Source organism: Brachypodium distachyon, chromosome 4, assembly GCF_000005505.3.
Source record: "Brachypodium distachyon strain Bd21 chromosome 4, Brachypodium_distachyon_v3.0, whole genome shotgun sequence".
Classification (NCBI taxonomy): Eukaryota; Viridiplantae; Streptophyta; class Magnoliopsida; order Poales; family Poaceae; genus Brachypodium; species Brachypodium distachyon.
The window spans coordinates 1,852,643-1,870,992 of NC_016134.3; the positions used below are offsets into that span (position 1 = coordinate 1,852,643).

The 18,350-nt window shown below is 43.9% G+C and overlaps 3 protein-coding genes across 3 annotated transcripts; 1 reads left to right on the forward strand and 2 right to left on the reverse strand.

Annotated features, from left to right (window-relative positions):
- Nucleotides 1-1,564: 1,564 nt before the first annotated feature.
- On the reverse strand, nt 1,565-2,885 carry LOC100824337 (auxin-responsive protein IAA31). Its single transcript, XM_003577779.4, has 2 exons — nt 2,168-2,885; nt 1,565-2,016 (listed from the first exon to the last, which is right to left on the reverse strand). Exons 1-2 carry the CDS (start codon nt 2,701-2,703, stop codon nt 1,935-1,937), a joined length of 618 nt encoding a protein of 205 aa, XP_003577827.1. The 5' UTR covers nt 2,704-2,885; the 3' UTR covers nt 1,565-1,934.
- Nucleotides 2,886-8,177: 5,292 nt separating this feature from the next.
- LOC100837926 (eukaryotic translation initiation factor 2 subunit gamma) lies at nt 8,178-12,057 on the reverse strand. Its single transcript, XM_003577660.3, has 8 exons — nt 11,695-12,057; nt 11,432-11,493; nt 10,664-10,776; nt 10,223-10,325; nt 9,509-9,736; nt 9,208-9,426; nt 8,853-9,113; nt 8,178-8,769 (listed from the first exon to the last, which is right to left on the reverse strand). Exons 1-8 carry the CDS (start codon nt 11,798-11,800, stop codon nt 8,467-8,469), a joined length of 1,395 nt encoding a protein of 464 aa, XP_003577708.1. The 5' UTR covers nt 11,801-12,057; the 3' UTR covers nt 8,178-8,466.
- A 2,419-nt stretch (nt 12,058-14,476) lies between these two features.
- Nucleotides 14,477-18,102, forward strand: LOC100833839 (auxin-responsive protein IAA30). The gene is made up of 5 exons (XM_003579141.4): nt 14,477-15,025; nt 16,357-16,562; nt 17,182-17,314; nt 17,454-17,515; nt 17,618-18,102. The coding sequence occupies exons 1-5, from the start codon at nt 14,715-14,717 to the stop codon at nt 17,653-17,655; spliced, it is 750 nt and encodes a 249-aa protein (XP_003579189.1). The 5' UTR covers nt 14,477-14,714; the 3' UTR covers nt 17,656-18,102.
- Nucleotides 18,103-18,350: the final 248 nt, after the last annotated feature.

Below are 18,350 nucleotides of genomic sequence, written 5' to 3' on the forward strand. Positions count from 1 at the left end.
AAGCCAATTAAGCGAGATCTTGCTTGTATATCCCCCAACTGACGATGCTAGTTATAATTCCTGCATTGCCTTGGCCGCCCTTGGATGCTCCTTTAATCTCCCCTCTTCTCTCTCTCAGTGGAGATCTAGAGACCACAATCTTTAGTGTCATGTGCACCACATGTACCCTGTCGGCCGGCCGGCCGGTGCATGTTACTGCATGAACGAACTGATCAAGTATAGCAGTGCAGGACCCAGATTCAGCACACAACAAGGGGGGTTTGTCTCTTGACCGGCTCTGGTAAATGGAATCGATCATTCTGGATAATTAACTTTACTGTTTTTGTCATTATATTGACAAGTGGATCATTCATGTATGCATGTGACCCGCCCAATTTGTTCCTGTTCACCTCCACTAATTAACTATTAACTGCACGTGTAAATAACTTTTGCTCCTGACAAAGAGCCTGGTAAAAGAGAGACATAAATTTTTGGATGCATTATGTATCTTCTATATCTAAGTAGGAGCCTCTCATTACCTATTTCTCTCAACATGCAAGCATGCCACATCATCAGGCCCACCATTTTGCCATGCAAATCATGCCACCTCATCAAGTCATGCATGACTTTCTTTTTTCAAGCCATGCATGTATTCATTCACAATTTTTGCATTTAATTATCAATTCAAACATGTCACCTCATCAATTAATTCATGTACTCACTTCATCCTGAAATAATTGACGTGGATTTTTATATTTTCAAGCCATGCATGTATTCATTTACAATTTATGCATTTAGTTATCAATTCAAACATATGTCACCTCATCGCTCCGTCCTGAAATAAGCCTCTATTTCAGGACGAAGGGAGTATTAATTTTTTGGGAAAAATTTATCTCTCTTTATACATAATTTTGTCACGGAAACCATGCCACCTCATCAAATCATGCATGACATTTTTTCAAGTCATGCATGTATTCATTTATATTTTTTTCATTAATCTATCAATTCCAACCGTGACATCAATTTAATCATGTCTTCCTTTTTTAAAAATTGTTCCCTTTATATACATCATTTTGTCACGTACTCCCGATCCTAAATTCTTGACTCAAATTTGTCCAAATATGGATGTATCTATTCTTAAAAAGCGTCTAGATACATGTAATATTTCGACAACAATTTAGGATCGGAGGGAATACTTCTTAAATTTAATTGTTTTAAATGTAAAACAAGAACACTTTATATTTTTTCATTAGGTTTAGTTAATTTTAAACATATATTTATGCATTTGTATTAACACACGGTTCCGCGGCAACGCGCGGGTCATCATCTAGTATTCACAGAGCACTAGTAACTTGTTACATCATTAATTTGGATCTTGCTAGCTTAATTTGTCTTATACTTTTGGAATATTACTTGATTATCTTGTGTACAAGAACACATTTATTTTGGTCTCCTTTTAGCACCGTTGGTAATTAAGGAGTTAGGTTCATATTTCCCTAAGGTTGAGATTACAAAAAGAACTGATGCGCTTGCCCATATTGAAATTCTTGCAAACTTTGATAACGAAACTCAAGAGCGAGAGAGAGACCAACTAATCACTCAACAACCATTGATTTGAGATTTGACATAGCTTACTTAATTCAGAAGCTGTAGTTTTCTTTGTACAAACACATACATGGAGATGGATTCAAACTCGAAACCGTAATCTCCACTCCAATTTTGTGCTGCTAACAACTACTAGGTAAAAAGTAAACATAAAGTAAAAATGCATGAACAACGACCACTCAAATCTTGCATCCTTTTCCTTCTGGCTTGAAGATCATTGCAGCACGTACGTAGAGGAGATGATGACAAGAGATGCACGCATGCATGCCCAAAAGAACAAAAGAATTCATCCCTTAATTCCATCGATCTCAAGTAGATCTTGGAATTAATCGTGCATATCCATGGATTTTTCACTCCTTTGATGATGAGCCTAGCCCTCTTGCCTCGGACCCCTTCATGATCCTCAGCCTCTTGCAAGTGCTCATGAACATCCTGCAAATCAACAAACAAATCATCATAAGACACCATACTCTGTATAAATAGCTCAAACTCTAACCAAATCATGCATACATGCATGGTATCAAATAATCAAGAACATGTACATATATATGTGTCATGTGTGCATATATGAGCATGGACTTACTGGAAGGGGACATCGCCGACGAGCATGAGGTCGCCGTCTTTATCCTCATAGGTGACGGCAAAGTCGGCGGGGTTGACGGCCGCGGCATCGCCGGATCCGGAGCTGAAGCAGCTGAGGAACATGGCCTCCAGGGCCTCCCTGAGCTCGCGGTAGCCCTTGTACATCTTGAGGTCGATCTTCCTCAGGTACGGGGCTCCGTCCATGCTCACCTTCACATACAGTGATCCGGATCCAGCCACGGGCGGCGGCGCCTCCGCCGCCTCCTCCTTCTCCGGCGCCGGTGCCTCCGCCGCCGGCTTGCTCTTCGACTGCTGCTGGAAGCAGCTCTTTCGGTAGGACCTCACCGGCGGCCACCCCACCACCTGCGCCTTGGCTGCCGGCGCCGCAGTGACAGTCTTGGCCTCCTCCTCCTTGTTGTCGGCAATGCCGCGCTTGCTGCCCCTGGGCGTCGCCGGCGCCGGCGAGTCGTCCTCGACGCCCGGCAGGCCCAACCTCAGCTCCGTCGCCTTCAGGTTCTCCAGTGCGGCGGACGCCATTGATCCTCTCTCGATTTCTCTACCTGCTAGAGCTAGAGGCCGGTGGTTGCAAGTTGCAACTTTTGCAAGAACTTTGCAGCAACAAGGAGATGAGATATGAGAGTCTCTTGATCTTTCTCAGCTGGCTTAAGGAAGGTGAGAGCTTTCTGTTTGTGCGTGTGAGTTTCTCCTCCCCATGGGAGTGTTTTATAGAGCTCCATCCAGTCATCCACTGGGCGTGTGGCCGTGCGAGCTAGAGGCTAGGCTAGGCTCTGGCCACATGTGCCTACACACGCACGCACATACGTGCCAGTGCAGGCCACACACGTGCGACGTCGACACCACACACACTCACTGTGTACGTACGTGTACCACTGGTTGGTTAGCTGGGGTGGTTGCAAGGTTAGGGGTGCAGCCAATGAGGGGCCATGCTTGCCGGCCGGCGAAGACGACCCGCGACACGCCGGGCCCGCCGCCAGCGGCTCCGGTAGACCCACCACAGATTCCTCGGGTCCGCGTCTCGGATGCCGGGTTGCGGGTTACTCGAGGCCAGCCGACCCGATAACCAGATATCCATGATGATGTGGTTAATGCATATATGCAATGCATACATAGTACTATACAAGGGTTAGGAAAGACCCTGCCTAGAACCCGGCAGTGACCGGGCACGGATTCTCTACGGCGTGCCCGACCCGGTATCTAGAGTTGCTCGATTAGCACTAGCGTGAAATTGATTACTCTAGTTTACTACTATAATTAAACAAGCTAGCAGCAGGGTGCCAACAATATATGCTATGATTAGGGTGCTATCATTTGAGATCTTGGAGGAGCATCTTTGGCCAATACAATACTGTCCCCTCTTCCTCTCCCCCAAATAAATTTTGCATAGCTAGAAAGATTCATTATATGCAATGGAACAATGTAACATGGAGTGTATGGGCACTTGTCTATTTGCATGCTCCTCATCATGCCATACCATACCATGCATCTCCGTCCACCACCTTTTGTTCCTTCTTTCCCTGCCCTTTGCTTCTTTTGCCTATACAAACCCTAGTGGGGGCTTTCTTTAGTTAGCACAAAAGTTTCCCTTGCAAAAAGTGCATTGTTAACCACTTCACCTTTTTTTGCTTTGGAGACTGCATGCAAAGTATTGTTAATTGCTATGCTAGCTGGTGCTGCTCCTTTAACTAACCAGTGCTTTTGTGTTGTTTTTCTGGTGGGAGCAGGGTGGTCCCTAGCTTCAGCTAGATCAATTAAGCTTTTGATTTTATTTGAGGAAACAAACTTAGATTATTTGACCCATGGATATTTATAGCATGAATAGTGGGCCGAGCATGCATGCTTGTGAAAAAATGCTCCGAAGGAACAAACTCTGTTCTCTTTGGATTACTCAAGGTAATTTCTTTTGCAAAATTAAACGAAAGTTTTTTTTTCTCATAATTGGGATTCAGAGAGGCAAACACTTTAGCTAACTATATATTGTGAGATCTTATCATGCAATTGTCAGCCAAAATGTCCACTAGACTGATATCATACACAGGATGGATGGATAAGGTGACCCATCAAAAGTGCACTTCGGTAGATGTTGCTAATATTGACAAAACCACTTGTCTGATCAACTTTATTGTAGATCTACCATGGCATTTTCTTATACATTGTCACCATCAATCAATCTACACAAAGATATTTGCAGTCTTCATGTGCAGTGAACCAGTCTAGCTCCCCCTCAGTAACTATATACCTAACCAACCTCGATTTGCTAAATTAAGTTAATTAACGAGGTAGCATCAATCTTTGATTCCCTGACACATTGCCGCAACCTAGCTATAACAAATTGCACCGAAATTTCGAGTCCTTGTCCGTTTGACCATCCTCCAAATATCAAAGGCACCCTATGTTCATGCAACCTCCTACAAGCACAACCTAGAATAATCACCAAACTAAAGAATCTCTCGAATTCGCGGCGAAAAATAAGAGTGTGTCTTTCTTCATTAGTTTTCGGTTATGACTAGATCCAAGCTAACAATTAGGTTTAGTTGAGCTTAATTTGAGTAGTCTCTCCATGCATATGCATGCATGTCTTGGAAAAAAATATTTGTTCAAGTAATGTTCATGTCGCCCGTTCTCTCCCCTGTAGTTTCTTGGATTCCGGAGGGAATTATTTACTAAAAAATATGCACAAGATTTGATTAATTATTTGTTAGTAGTTAGCAGCAGTAAGTACGATGGATTGGGGTTTTAAATTGGTATAATAAATTAGAGTTCGGTGAGCAAGAATCTTTCTGTTAATTCGATCAAGTTTTTGAGCCGGGGAATAAGGGCGGTGCCTGCACGTTTGACTGTTTGTTTGCAGGCATTTGCAAGCTTCACTCGATGTATAGATTAATATATAGTACATGCATATTTATTTTATTTTTGATGCTATGATCTGCTAGTACTGCATATGGATGCACTGCACCGACTAAATGTTTTGCAACGACGAACTCCTTAGTATAATGAAATCTGTGGATTTTCAATAATGCATGGATTCCCTCTAGGATGAATAAATGTATTAATTAATACGTTTCTGTTGGCGCCCTACTTAGTTTGCGATGCCTTGTGTTGCAGCATCCCCCTACATCGAGAGAATTAACAATTAATTGTATGTGTTGAGCGATTTCGGGCTCAGCTCCTTTTAATTCCTTTGGCTGCTTTAGTTGCTTAATTACGTGGGATTTTTCTTTTGTGAAACTTCTAATGAAAGTTTTTTTCTAGTATTTTTTTTTCTAGAATACTAATGAAAGTAAACTAACTAAAATTGGGCCTCTTTTCTTTTTCTTCTGAATTGATCCCGGGCGGCCCTCTGCACAGAGACGGTGCCTGCCCTGAATATATATGAAGCCTAAAATTACAGTCTTTGTGAAGATGTACAATTTGAGCGAAATGTGTTCCACCAAAATAAGTTGTGCGTACATATCAAAGGATGATCAAGCCGTTGAGACTTGAGATAATGCTCCATTGTCGTTTGGGCTCTAGATCTCAAATTTTTGTCATTGTTTGAGTTTAAATTTTAACTAAAACAAAGTCAAGAATTTAGAATCGGAGTGCTATGTATCTTAGCTACACTGGCAAGTGAGACGTCGGTATGGTATATATGTAGTGTCCCGTTCGCACGTACGTGCGTACGTGTGCCTCCTATATATTAACTAAGATCAAACAGGAAGACCGGTCTAGCTAGAGCAGCATGCATGACTGGCCGTACGTACGAACATGGACGGATGGTGGATGGGGGCTGCATGCATGCGTGCAGACAGCAGACTGCAGGTCGATCGAGACTAGCTAGTTAGCTTATATAGCTTAGCTTGATCTTGACACGCTCCAACGCATGCATGGCCAGCCGACAATTAATCTCCGGAGTCCGGACTCGCGATGTGTACACAACTGACAGGACGGAGAGCTTAATTAGCTTGGCTTGCTAGTAGACGACCGTACGGTCGATATGGCACGCCCAACAAACCGGCCGGGTCACACTGCACGTACGTACATATCGGTCGATCGATCGCCGTCTTAATTAATGGCCGGTATCGCGTCAGGTTACGTGTAACAAATGAGAGACTTTTGTTACATAATAACCTGACGCGCATTACTCCCTCGACTATCGATCTATTCCTGCATACTCGAGGTATTTTTTATTTTTTTTCTGCTAAGACCAATTAAGGAGTAGCTCATGCAAAACATCCTAATAACTAATCTCCTCGCTTAGGGCGCTGCGTACGTCCGCTCGTTGGCTAATTACCCCTCAGATGTTCCCGTGCATGCATGTTTGTACGTGGTATTACATCCTTCCGTGTACTAGGCTTACTAATTACTCCCTCCGTTCCTAAATACTTGTCGCTGTTTTAGTGCAAACTTGCTTGCACTGAAACAGCGACAAGTATTTAAAAACGGAGGGATTATCGAATTAAGCTAAGGTACATTAGTATTACTGCAACCACGTTAAGTTTTTTTTTTTGGCGAAAGTATATAATCCCACGGCCGGATACCTCGCTATAGCTTGGAGAGAGACACGTATACACGAGACATTGTACATTGTAGTGATTGTCTCGAGCTGGCACGAAAGGTACATTACATGCATGCAGTCCTGCATCCATGCATGCATGTGTTGTCTTGACCGTTGACCGAATTGATCGATCCAGCAATGCATATATATATATACACTACAGTGTACTGTATGGTTCTAGAAAATGGGCGCTAGCTTCATGGGCGACCGGGAAAACCCATGCTTGATTGGCGGCAGGTTCCGTATAAGTCAGCGGACAGAGTGGCGCTATAGCTCCACCGAGAGAGACCTGCGGTACAGAGCTAGCCATATATAATCTCGAGATGAGATCGGTCGATTCACATTGCAGATGCAATGCATTTGTATGCAGTACACTAGTACAGGTCGATGTACACATGCCCTACCTCTATATATACGTATATACGAATGCCAAGACTAAACGAATGCATGTCCGTACGTGTAATGTTGCATTCCTCCGGTGAGAGGAACAGAGAGAAAATATACGAATGTCTGTATATATATTTACTGATCTTCAGACTAATAACAGGGCTACGAAAACCAGAGTATCATCAGAGCGTGTTAGAACAGCTCCACGTACCTCCAGACTCCAGTGAGAGGAATAGAGAAAACATAATTGTTTTATCAGGACCAATTATTGTGTACAGTACTGCAAGATTAAGAATCTAAGACGCATTAGAGTGGTCGAGTGGAGTATGGCGCACGACATGGGAAGCTTATCTAACATCACTGTAGCCCATTCAATTGAGAGCTAGCAGCCAATGCTGTACGAGCCACGCACAACTCCGTAATTATTCGAGATGATAAAGGTCCATATATAATTAATTTCCTCCACCCAATTCAACCAAACATGCATGCACCCTCAACTAATTATACTCTACTGGTTGTCGTTATCGATGGTGTCGAGTAGCTAACCAGTCGTTTTTTCCGTTCCTGCGTGAATTAGCAAAGCTACTCGATTTGTGATTAAGAAGCATCACATCAAACCCACACGTTCGCTGTCCTGATCTCCCACATCCATGCATTCGTGCGTGCGTGTCTGATTGATTAATTACACAGTTTGTTCATACATTTGTCTTTATTTTATTTTGGAGGATCACGGTTCGTTGATAGGTGAAGTTGGCCCCGCTCGCTCGGCTTAATTCACGTTCCTTCTTGCAACTGTGACCAGGCCCCACATGGCAGGAGTAGACAGCCCGGCATGCTCACATGACATGGCCGCTGACGCCGCCCCACAGTCTCGGCCATCCACAAGCCAACGTGTCAACTAACGCAATCCCGCGGGCCCACAGCCAGTGAGACGGGTCACCATTCTACGTACTTCATCCACACTAAATCATACGTAGATACATTCAAATTTTGACAAACCTGAGACATTTTTTGTTGGAGAAAGGAGTACATAAAATCAGCTCAACGCAAGACAAAATGGAGCCAAAGACGCAGGCAAAATTAGGTGTAATACTCTTGACACGATGGAGTCAAAGACGCAAGACGATCAGGTAAAATATCTTAACCAACCACATGGTGGTATCATGGTAAAATAGCTTCCTAAATTCGGATAAAGCAAACTAGACGCGTAAACAAATCCAGGGGAAAAAAACCACAATTTCCAAACACGATGTTTTCTCCTCCACCTCACAAAAACTGTACCCAGGAGCTCTCTGCCCTCCCACATTTCGTCTCTCTCTTCTCTTACAGACTCTTGTTTCTGTCTTGAGCGCAATGCCTCAAAGCGGGCACGGAGGGACTTCGAGCGTCGCGCCGGCCTGGATCTGGCCCCACCCGATGAGGCGCCAATGCTTCTCGACACGGCGGCTCAGGGCCACCTTCTCGCCTTTGCTCGTGCAGACGGGGGCGGTGAGCTGAAGCTTGGCGAGATCGTTCTTGACGGCAACCACACGGGCACCTGTTGACATGGATCCTATGTTGAGCATCAGGATCTCACCCTTGGTGAGCTTGGAGACCTTCCCTGCTTTCTCCGTACCCTTTGTTCTCACACCCAACAGCCTTCGTAGGAGGAAGAAATTTATCTGCAAAGTGGTATGTCCAAGGATGTCACTAACAGATATCCTTGCTTGACTAAAAATATTGAAGCGACAAAGATTTGACAAACCTCAAGCTCCACGAATACATCAGGAAGCGACCCGATTTCTCCTAGAACCTGGCCAACTAGCCTATCAGCACGAGTCAAAGTTGGATCCATGGTTGTTCCCACACCAATAAGCCCTCCAGGCACAGCAAACTGGAGTTCATTCTGCTCCGCGTAGAGCGAGACGATCCTTGAGTAGATTGGAGTGCATTTGATGTTGCCACTCTCATCCTTCATGACAATGCCAGGGCGAACTTCAATGTTCTGGTTCACCCTCAGGACTCCCTGTAAATAACAATTGTCATTCAGATTACATTTACCAGAAGAAAACGGAACACTTATGATATATAATTATGCTCCATGATTAAAATCTACATACCCTGAGAATGCTGCCACCTGCTACCCCACCCCTAATGTCATCGACCTCTGAACCAGGCTTGTTAACGTCAAAGGAGCGAATAACAATCATGTTGGGAGGTGAAGTGAAGTTCCTTTCCGGAATGGGGATTTTCTTGACAATATATTCACAGATCACATCAATGTTGTACTTCAGCTGGGCAGATATTGGCACCACGGGAGCACCTTCAGCTATCGTGCCCTGAACAAACGGAGGTAAAAAAAGATCAAACCATGAAACAAAAGACATGTATTATAAAAAGAGTGATGAAAACAGTAGTGACCTGGATGAACTTTTGGATTGCTTCATGCTGGTTCATTGCTGCACTTTCCTGGATAAGATCGATCTTGTTCTGCAGAATTATGAGATGTTGGAGGCGCATGATTTCAACAGCTGCAAGATGCTCAGATGTCTGGGGTTGTGGGCAGCTTTCATTTGCTGCTATCAAAAGCAAGGCTCCATCCATGATAGCTGCTCCATTAAGCATTGTAGCCATGAGAATGTCATGGCCCTGTTCAATGAGATACATACTGTAAACATATGACAATTTCACAATATCATAGTAAAGTTCTAGAAATAAAACAAACATCTTGTACATCCATCAAATATTTGGACATTTGATCATACGATTTTTAGTGCACTAAGCATGAGAAAAATCCTGTTTTCTCCACTAGTATCGCTACAGTTGCTGGAACCATACTCGAGCCTTATCAAATAAACAGGACAGAAGGTTTGGGACCTCAATGTACTGCAGCTATTTAGATGTTGTGCAGCAAAGGAGTTAAAATAACAGCTACGGAACTTCGGTAGTGCACTAATATTACTGCTCACTTGTTGCTAATGGACGCCAACCCCTATGTTAACTAAAATGGATCCAGATAGATTGAATTAGAGCTGATGTACCTAGGTGCAGAAAATCCCCTCTTACAAATTACTATGTACTAGAATTGTAGAATGGAACATTCATAAAGGCAATAAGGGTAGGGTGTCATCATACCGGGCAATCAACAAATGAAACGTGTCTCAGGAGCTTCATCCTAGTGTTTTCAAACCCAGGCACGTCACAGATAGGAGTATCTTCTTTTCCGCTTCCATAAGCCCTTTACATAACCGAATATAAGTCAAATAGTGTACGAGAGATTAACAATAAAGGAGTAAGTTTGGGTAGACAAGTGGTAACTGGGAACAAGTATACACTAGGTAATTTCTGGAGAATCAAAAAATGAGATTCCAATAATGAGTTCTACTACTACATATTCACTTGCAAATAATCATATGAACAGAATGGTTCAACAATCAGGGTGACAGTAATTTTCAATAAATTGAAAAAGAGATTCCAGCAGTGCTCCTGAAGTACTTTGCTCTGAATTGAAAACAGGGTGACAGTAACTGAACATAAAAAAGTAACTTCGTACGCATGATTAGAAATTTGGCATACTTGTAGCACATTGGTCGTGGACATCTGTCATCCTCGCATTTATAGATTTTTGCATTAGCATAACCCAGCTTTATAGTGATGTTACGCTCCAACTCATTCTTGAAGCGAACAGTCTACATATCAAAAGGAAGACATCAGAATATTATACGAAATTAATTGCATATGGAGCACAACCATGGAAAAGGATGAGCACTGCAACATCCAGCGGCTATTTAACCATTCTAGAAATCAAAGCATGAAGTGCCGTAATGCTGTTACCTGCAAACTAAAGTGCATTTTTATTAGTTCAAAGTTATGTTTACTCTTACACAGATCTGAGTTGTCCATTCACAAATTCACAAGAAATTAGTTACCACAATTATCATATGTTGTATGTAGTAGACATATGGATCACGATCTTTTGATTAGTTAGCGCCTAGTTAGCTTGATTGATGTATACTTTGAGATAATTCATTATTTTGCTTAGAGTAGGAGAATATCATAGCACAAAGCATCCACAGCAATACGCGCATTTAGCTACTATAAAATGAATTCCCAGACGAAACTTCTCTGAATTAGGTTTATTACATCTGAATGTACTCATAGCATAAAATTCAAAGTTCCGCGTGTAGTTTCATATACCGAAAAGTGCACATATAGGCATGACATATTTAACTAATATGGGAAACTCACAAGTGGTTACTGATGAATGTGATGAAATACTTGTCAAACCTACACAATCCAGATTGAGAACATGGAAAGAAAATGTGGCAGAAATAACAATGATACCTGAACTCCAGAAATAGCTTTCACAACAGTGGACTTTCCATGGGCCACGTGACCAATTGTACCTGAGGTGAAGCATAAAGATGAAGAATATTATGCCACTGCAATCATGGAAAAAGAAAAGATGAATAACAGGAGCAACTGACAGACCACAAATCTAAATTGCAATCCGATAACTTGTTACAGAGTTCATGAAACATGGCTTGTACAAAAGTAAATTATACATACTGAAAATGGAAGGATTGCCAGAGGGATTGTATCGGTACCGATGTTGATGGTCGCTTGGCGCGAGATAACCTCGGGTGACAACGGGTGCAGCTTTGCAACGTCGAGCTTGGTCAGGTCCTGCTCCATTAATCCTCGGCGCGCCATGTTTGAACCTGAAGAAACGGTCGGAGAAAAGAAGGGGAGATCAAGCTCCGGCGGCGGCGCTTGCGTTGCTGGAGTCAGTCGTGCGCGACGAGGAAGACGAGCGAGGGGGTTGGGGCGCTCAGCTGCGGCTACTCAGGAAGGAAAAAGGAAAAGGGGATTCGGTGCGGCGGGCCGGCGGCGTCGAGGCGGCGGCGGATCGGGGTGGAGTCGTGAGGAAAGACAGGGAGGGAGAAGGGGTTAGGGTTAGGTTTTTACCTCGGAGGAGTGGGCGTCTGGGCCTTTGGGCAGGGGACAATGGGCCTTTGGTACTGGGCCCTTGGACATTCGTCCGGGTTTTCCGGTAACCGGGTTCGGGTTTTTCTTTTCATCACCAGACCCGACGATACAAAATTTACCATTTACAAACCCGTTGGATTTTTACTTATCAAATACACCCTCCGTCCCATACATGTAGTATGTACATATTTAGGCAAATTTGAGTCAGTTAATATGAGATAGAGAAATACCTGCTATAGATGGATCAAAACCCGTCAGGTTTTGAATACCCATTGTCATTCATAGGTGTCGCCGTCGGCTGCCCATGGTATCTTTTTGTGAGTCCGCACCAGATGAAATATGACAATTAGGTTTAAATAATCTGAATTTCATCGCTAGATGTGAAATATATGAAAATTTGAGCGGTGATAAACAATTTGACGATTAAGACCAGATAATTTGATAACTAAAACATACGGCAATTTGAGCAGTGGCAGAAACAACACAGCGATTGTTTTAGCCGCGTGAGTGCATAGTAATATCCAAATGCATTGCACCTGCGACACATATCTGCATGGATCGATCTCATCTCGACATAGCTGTGCCGTAATTGAAGCTATAGCGCCACTCTGTAATTCTGCTGACTTTAATATATACGGTACCCCTGCCCGCGGCCGCAGCAACTGCGTATATGCCTGCATGGGTTTCCATGGTCGCCCCCATGAAACGCCCATTTTAATTCCCTGACCTAATTACTGCAGCTAACCAAATCTTGTCCGGACCAATATATTGTGTCCTGGAAGGCTGGAAGGAGACAATAATACAACGCTCTTGGTCGATCGGTATGATCTCGCATGCAAGAGCGATCGACTCAAGCGTGCATGGTTTTACACACTAATTAATGTACCGACGCAATGCATGCATGTGGATCTTTTGTACGGAGTACTATACATATACATATGAATGTCAATCCGTCCAACAAATGATGTCTCAACTTTAATTAAATACGAATGCATTCATGCACCGAGTCATGTCTAAATACATTCAAATTTTTTTCGTCAAAAAAAATTAACTAGTCCTCCTGTTTCGTTCTGCGTGGATTAGCAAGCTATTCGCTATGTGATCAAGAAGCATCGCATCAAAATCCACTCGTGCGTGCATTCATGTATGCGTGCGTGCTCGATTAATTAATTACAGTTTGTTAATTGATCGATCGGTGATGACCATCAGCTGACGCACAGAGACCTTGCTGCAATCATGCAATTAATACGAAAGTTGGCCCGATCTGTGATGGCGAGCTCTAGCTTACCGTGGCTTAAATTCGAACTCGTTAATTCTGACAGCTATGACAGGGGCCCACATGGCAGGGTCAGGGAGCGCAGATGGAGGCCCGTGGGGTGCGCGCGGGGAGTAGAGTCTAGACAGCCCGGCATGCTCACATGGACGGCGGGCCCGCGCCTACTGGGACCCACCAGCCAGTGAGACGGGTCACGAGTTCGCGTCTGGCGTTCCACGGCAGGAATAAAACTGGACGAGACAGAGAGTTTTAATGTGGGACCGCAGCTGACGTGTGGGCCCGCGCCAGGGATTCGACCGTGGTCCCACAGGGCGGTCACTTCGGCGCGTGGGAGTCACAGCCAGCTACAGTACATACGGTTTTTTTCCAGCTGGACTCCCCCGACCCGACGTGACTCCGGCAAGCTTATTTCCTCTCTAATTAAAAGAACTTTTTTATATGCCGACATATTCAAATGAAAATCTTTATCCAGCGGAAATTTCTAGGCTGTTAGATAAAAACACAAGCCTTATATGAAAGGCCGAAATCACAACAACCAATACAGATGATAGTTTGTAAGTTTTCAATTTCCTTTTGGATGCAAATCACCCGTTCTAATTTTCCCTTTTTTCATCGGTTCCCCGACCCGCCCACAAGTAACTATCGGGAGCTCGCTTTGCAATAAGAGAGGTGGCTCGTCGTAGTTACAGCTCGTCGACCCATTCTCTAGTCCTGAACACCTCTCATGATCATTAGCCACTACATCGTCATCATCCTACGTATCTTCCCTTAACCGCCACCACGAGGCTAGGTATCCCCTCTAGGCGTATATGGTCCTATCACAGAACCCTCGCCTACCTTAACCACCGTGAAAATGTATCCTCCCTCCGGTCCACTACACGCGTGTTACCCTTTTCACCGCTACGCCGGCAACTCGGCCTTCCCCACTCTAGCATGCAGTGGTGAGGGGCGGAGTGCGTTCACCACATTGTATGTTATACATACATGGGTTCGAACTAGTTCCAAATTAAAGGGTGAAATAGAATAAATCTAAATGGCCATGGTTGAGGGAGCAAAACCCAGAATATCATGCAGGGGTGTATATGCACAAAAGATGGCAGCCATGGCCATGGCATTATCATTTGGCTCCACTATTATTCTACACACCACCAGCACCAACACCCTTGCTGCCATTATTATTTCTGCCCCCCTTCCTCTTCCTTCCTCCTCCTCTTTTATCTATTTTTCCATCTCCATTTCCATTTGCAGATTTGCTCTTGCCTTCAAAACAGCCAAACCACAAACCAAAGCACTCCCAAAGAAACCCAAGCAGAGGAAGCCAAGAGCAAGCAGAGAGGAAGCAGCTAGGATCGAGGTAGAGCAATGGCGGCGGCGGACCTGGGCTTCGAGGCGACCGAGCTCCGGCTCGGGCTGCCCGGCGGCGACGGAGGAGAGCAAGCGAGGAAGAGGGGCTTCGCGGAGACCATCGACCTGAAGCTCAAGCTGGAGCCGGCCGGCGAGGAGGAGCCCGCGGCCGCAGAGGAGGAGGTCGAGGTGAAAGCGGAGGTGCCGGAGTCGGAGGAGGAGAAGGCGGCGGACGGCGGCAAGATGAAGAGGTCGCCTAGCCAGAGCAGCGTCGTCACCGCCGCCGCCGCCGCCATGGCTGACCCCGCCGAGAAGCCCCGCGCGCCCAAGTACGTCGGTCTCCATCCATGGATCCTATCTCTGTTCTCTCTTTCTCTGCATGCATGCAGCTCTGCTCTGCTCTGCTCGTCTCGTTGAATTACTTGGTGTTAATCAATCAATCATATTTTCTAGCAATAATTTACTGACGCGAGCCCTTACAAAAATCCTCATCAAATCCACAAGTGGACACAATCAACAGATCGACAGAGCCATCTCGATTAATTCCTCTATTTTTCACATAAAACATCCATCCATGATCACTCGAGACGAAGAAGAACCGACATGCATATGTACATATACACATGTTGCAGTTCTTCCTCTGCTCTCTCTTTTCACTGATCATCAAACCAAAAAAGGAAACCAAAAACAAGATTTCCCGTAGCACATGCTTGAACGGCAGAGAAAAAAGATGGCCTCCGAGATCTATGAGGAGGGAGAGAAGAGATTCATTTCATTGATGCATTCATTCGTTGGGGGAGAGACAGCAGCATGTTACGTGTGGGGCAGCTGGGAGACACCTGCTAGTGCCGACACGATAAAAGAAAGCCCTCACACTGCACTGCTGTCTCTGCCTCTCCAGCTCTCTCTCCCTCTCTCTCTTGCCACAGTTTACTTTTTTGTCCACATCGCCATCATCTCCATATATCACTGAGGCTACAGCAATGGCATGGATGGATCATGGATAGATGGAGAAGATGATTAGATAATATTAATGTATTATTATTACCCATGCTGCTGGCCCTTCTTGGCAAATATGGGCATTGGCCCTACAACTTGCCCCTCTTGGGTTGGGTTCTTAGACTTCTAGTAGATCTATGTGCTCCCTCTTTGGGTAGTCCCATCAACTTTTGCAAATTAGGGCTTTAAATGTAATTTTGCACTAGCACTTAATGGAGGCATGCAGGTAAAAACAATTACTCCGTAATTAACCTGCATTTTATTATTATTATTTATATAAAATGTGTCGTGGGCTAAGTGTAGAGAGGCAGTAGTAGTATTATGGTTATATGGATTAAGCAAAATTGAGGAAAAAAAGTTGGGTTGTTGCTAGGTTGGGAGGTACATGTCATGTGTGTGTGCCACCACAAAAGTTTTCTCCAATTTCCTTTTCCATGATTTGATGCCACTGTCTCCTTGCATGGACCACTTCTCCCTCTCTACATGTACAATACTACATTACAAAATAAAGTACAGCTAAACCAGAAAGGCAAATATGGAGGGATTAACTATTAAACTAAATATAGAATACAATTTCTGATGATGAAGCTGATTTAATTAAGCACAGTACGTTTGGATAAACAACCAGATCACCGATTTTGTGGTTAAATTCATTGATCAGGGCGCAGGTGGTGGGGTGGCCGCCGGTCCGGTCGTTCCGGAAGAACATCCTGCAGGCGGAGAAGTCGTCTTCTTCGTCTCCGGCGGCATTCGTGAAGGTCAGCATGGACGGCGCGCCGTACCTGCGCAAGGTGGACCTCAACATGTACAAGACCTACCAGGACCTCTCCATGGCCCTCCACAAGATGTTCAGCTCATTCACCATCGGTAAGTTATTGATCCCTTAATTCGTCCAAAAATATAGCTAGCTTAGTGTTCATGTAAAAATGGTAATTTGTAACCTGTAAAGTTATATCACTGGCTAGCTAGTTTGGTACTACATGCATGCATGACTTGCATATATACATGATTGCATTTCCATTTGCATGTGTGGTGGTGGTCACCATGTGGTTTCTTTGCCAGGGGTGCATGATTAGTTTTCATCGATCCTTAATCTGGTAGGTGCCTTCCCTGTCTGGGCATAATGCCCTTGTCCCTCACCATATGTACATACACTACACAGCTAGCTCAAGATCATGATCATGCAAAGGCATCTCGATCCTCACCGGATCATCCTCACCTAGCTAGCAAAGTTGAAATTCATCATTAATTAGCATGCATGTGCTGTTCTAACTCAACTCCCAACGATCAATCCACATGTTGAAGGGTGCATGTTTAAAAATATATCCACATATTGCTCGGCAACAGCCAATTGTTGTTGTTTTTTTTGTTTTGTTATTGTGGTGATTAAGAAAGCAGATTTGTGTTAATTTGCTTCATTATTGATACTATTGTTAATTTACTAAAGCCGCTATGTAGTAATTTGCATTTGTATATCACACAACAGGAAACTGTGGGTCTCAAGGGATGAACGGCATGAACGAGAGCAAGCTGATGGATCTGCTCAACGGCTCCGAGTACGTTCCGACCTATGAGGACAAGGACGGCGACTGGATGCTCGTCGGCGACGTCCCATGGGAGTGAGTGCTAGCCGCGTGCTTAATTCTCCATGCTCCATATTTCTGAACTTACTTTTCCATATATGAATCTTTAATCAGTGTTGATATGATATTTTGTGTATAACTTGTCATCATTTTACATGGAAATGGGTAATTTCAGGATGTTCGTCGAGTCGTGCAAGCGCCTCCGGATAATGAAAGGATCAGAAGCCATTGGCCTCGGTCAGTAGATCTCTCATAGAATCAGATGAGGAATTATTTTTCAGGTTGATTTGGATGTTGCTGACAAAAGGTGCAATGTATTTGATTTTTGGCTTGTTTCAGCACCAAGGGCAATGGAGAAATGCAAGAACAGGAGCTGAGAAGATGTACTGAATCAGATGCAAGGATCAAAATATCTATAGCTTTGCTTGCTCATCTCTGTACCATACTCTTCTATCCTCCAAGTCTGTATCTCCTGGTCAGTGAAGTCATTTTGGTTGGTGATATTTTCTGCTCCAGTCAGTCAGTCTTAAGTCTCATCTTGTCATATACATAAGAAAGAAGAAGAAGCCAAGAACATGTGTAATGAATGTATCTGTCCCTGGTCTGTCACATAATTATGTACTTTTTGTGCCCTGCCTGTTTTTTTTCCTGTGTGTCTGGCACAAAATGCAAAGGCACCTTACTGTCCTTGTTGCAGTTTGTCCATCAAAAGTTGTTTCATTATCAGTATCACTCTGGTGTGTCAATAGAACAAGTAACTATTGCACGGTTTTAAATGTTAACTGTATTGTAATATGAGTATTGCATGGTGCTTCCTTCTGTCATATTTCATTTAGTATTGTATACTTATAATGTTGTTCCATTGAATCATGAGAGGATTCAATGATACAGATGCAATGTTTTTGTGATGTATTATATAGACGGTCACAGAGAAATGAATATGTCCACTTGGCCGTCCATGTATTATACGTGAGCCAACTGGGAGCTAAGGCAGAAGCATGCCATGTGCATACTGATTTTATATGCGAGTCACTCATTACTATTATGAGGCATCACACTTTGTTGCATCTTT

What these genes read in the sequence shown, in the direction of transcription:
- LOC100837926 (XM_003577660.3), bottom strand. Translation starts at nt 11,800, where the DNA reads ATGGCGCGCCGAGGATTAATGGAGCAGGACCTGACCAAGCTCGACGTT. An exon ending in AAGCTATTTCTGGAGTTCAG is followed by an intron (nt 10,777 to 11,431) that starts GTATCATTGTTA and finishes TTTGATATGTAG; the next exon opens with ACTGTTCGCTTCAAGAATGA. An exon ending in CAGGTGGCAGCATTCTCAGG is followed by an intron (nt 9,114 to 9,207) that starts GTATGTAGATTT and finishes TGTTATTTACAG; the next exon opens with GGAGTCCTGAGGGTGAACCA.
- LOC100833839 (XM_003579141.4), top strand. Translation starts at nt 14,715, where the DNA reads ATGGCGGCGGCGGACCTGGGCTTCGAGGCGACCGAGCTCCGGCTCGGG. An exon ending in GTTCAGCTCATTCACCATCG is followed by an intron (nt 16,563 to 17,181) that starts GTAAGTTATTGA and finishes ATCACACAACAG; the next exon opens with GAAACTGTGGGTCTCAAGGG. An exon ending in ATCAGAAGCCATTGGCCTCG is followed by an intron (nt 17,516 to 17,617) that starts GTCAGTAGATCT and finishes GGCTTGTTTCAG; the next exon opens with CACCAAGGGCAATGGAGAAA.
- LOC100824337 (XM_003577779.4), bottom strand. Translation starts at nt 2,703, where the DNA reads ATGGCGTCCGCCGCACTGGAGAACCTGAAGGCGACGGAGCTGAGGTTG. An exon ending in GTCGGCGATGTCCCCTTCCA is followed by an intron (nt 2,017 to 2,167) that starts GTAAGTCCATGC and finishes GTTGATTTGCAG; the next exon opens with GATGTTCATGAGCACTTGCA.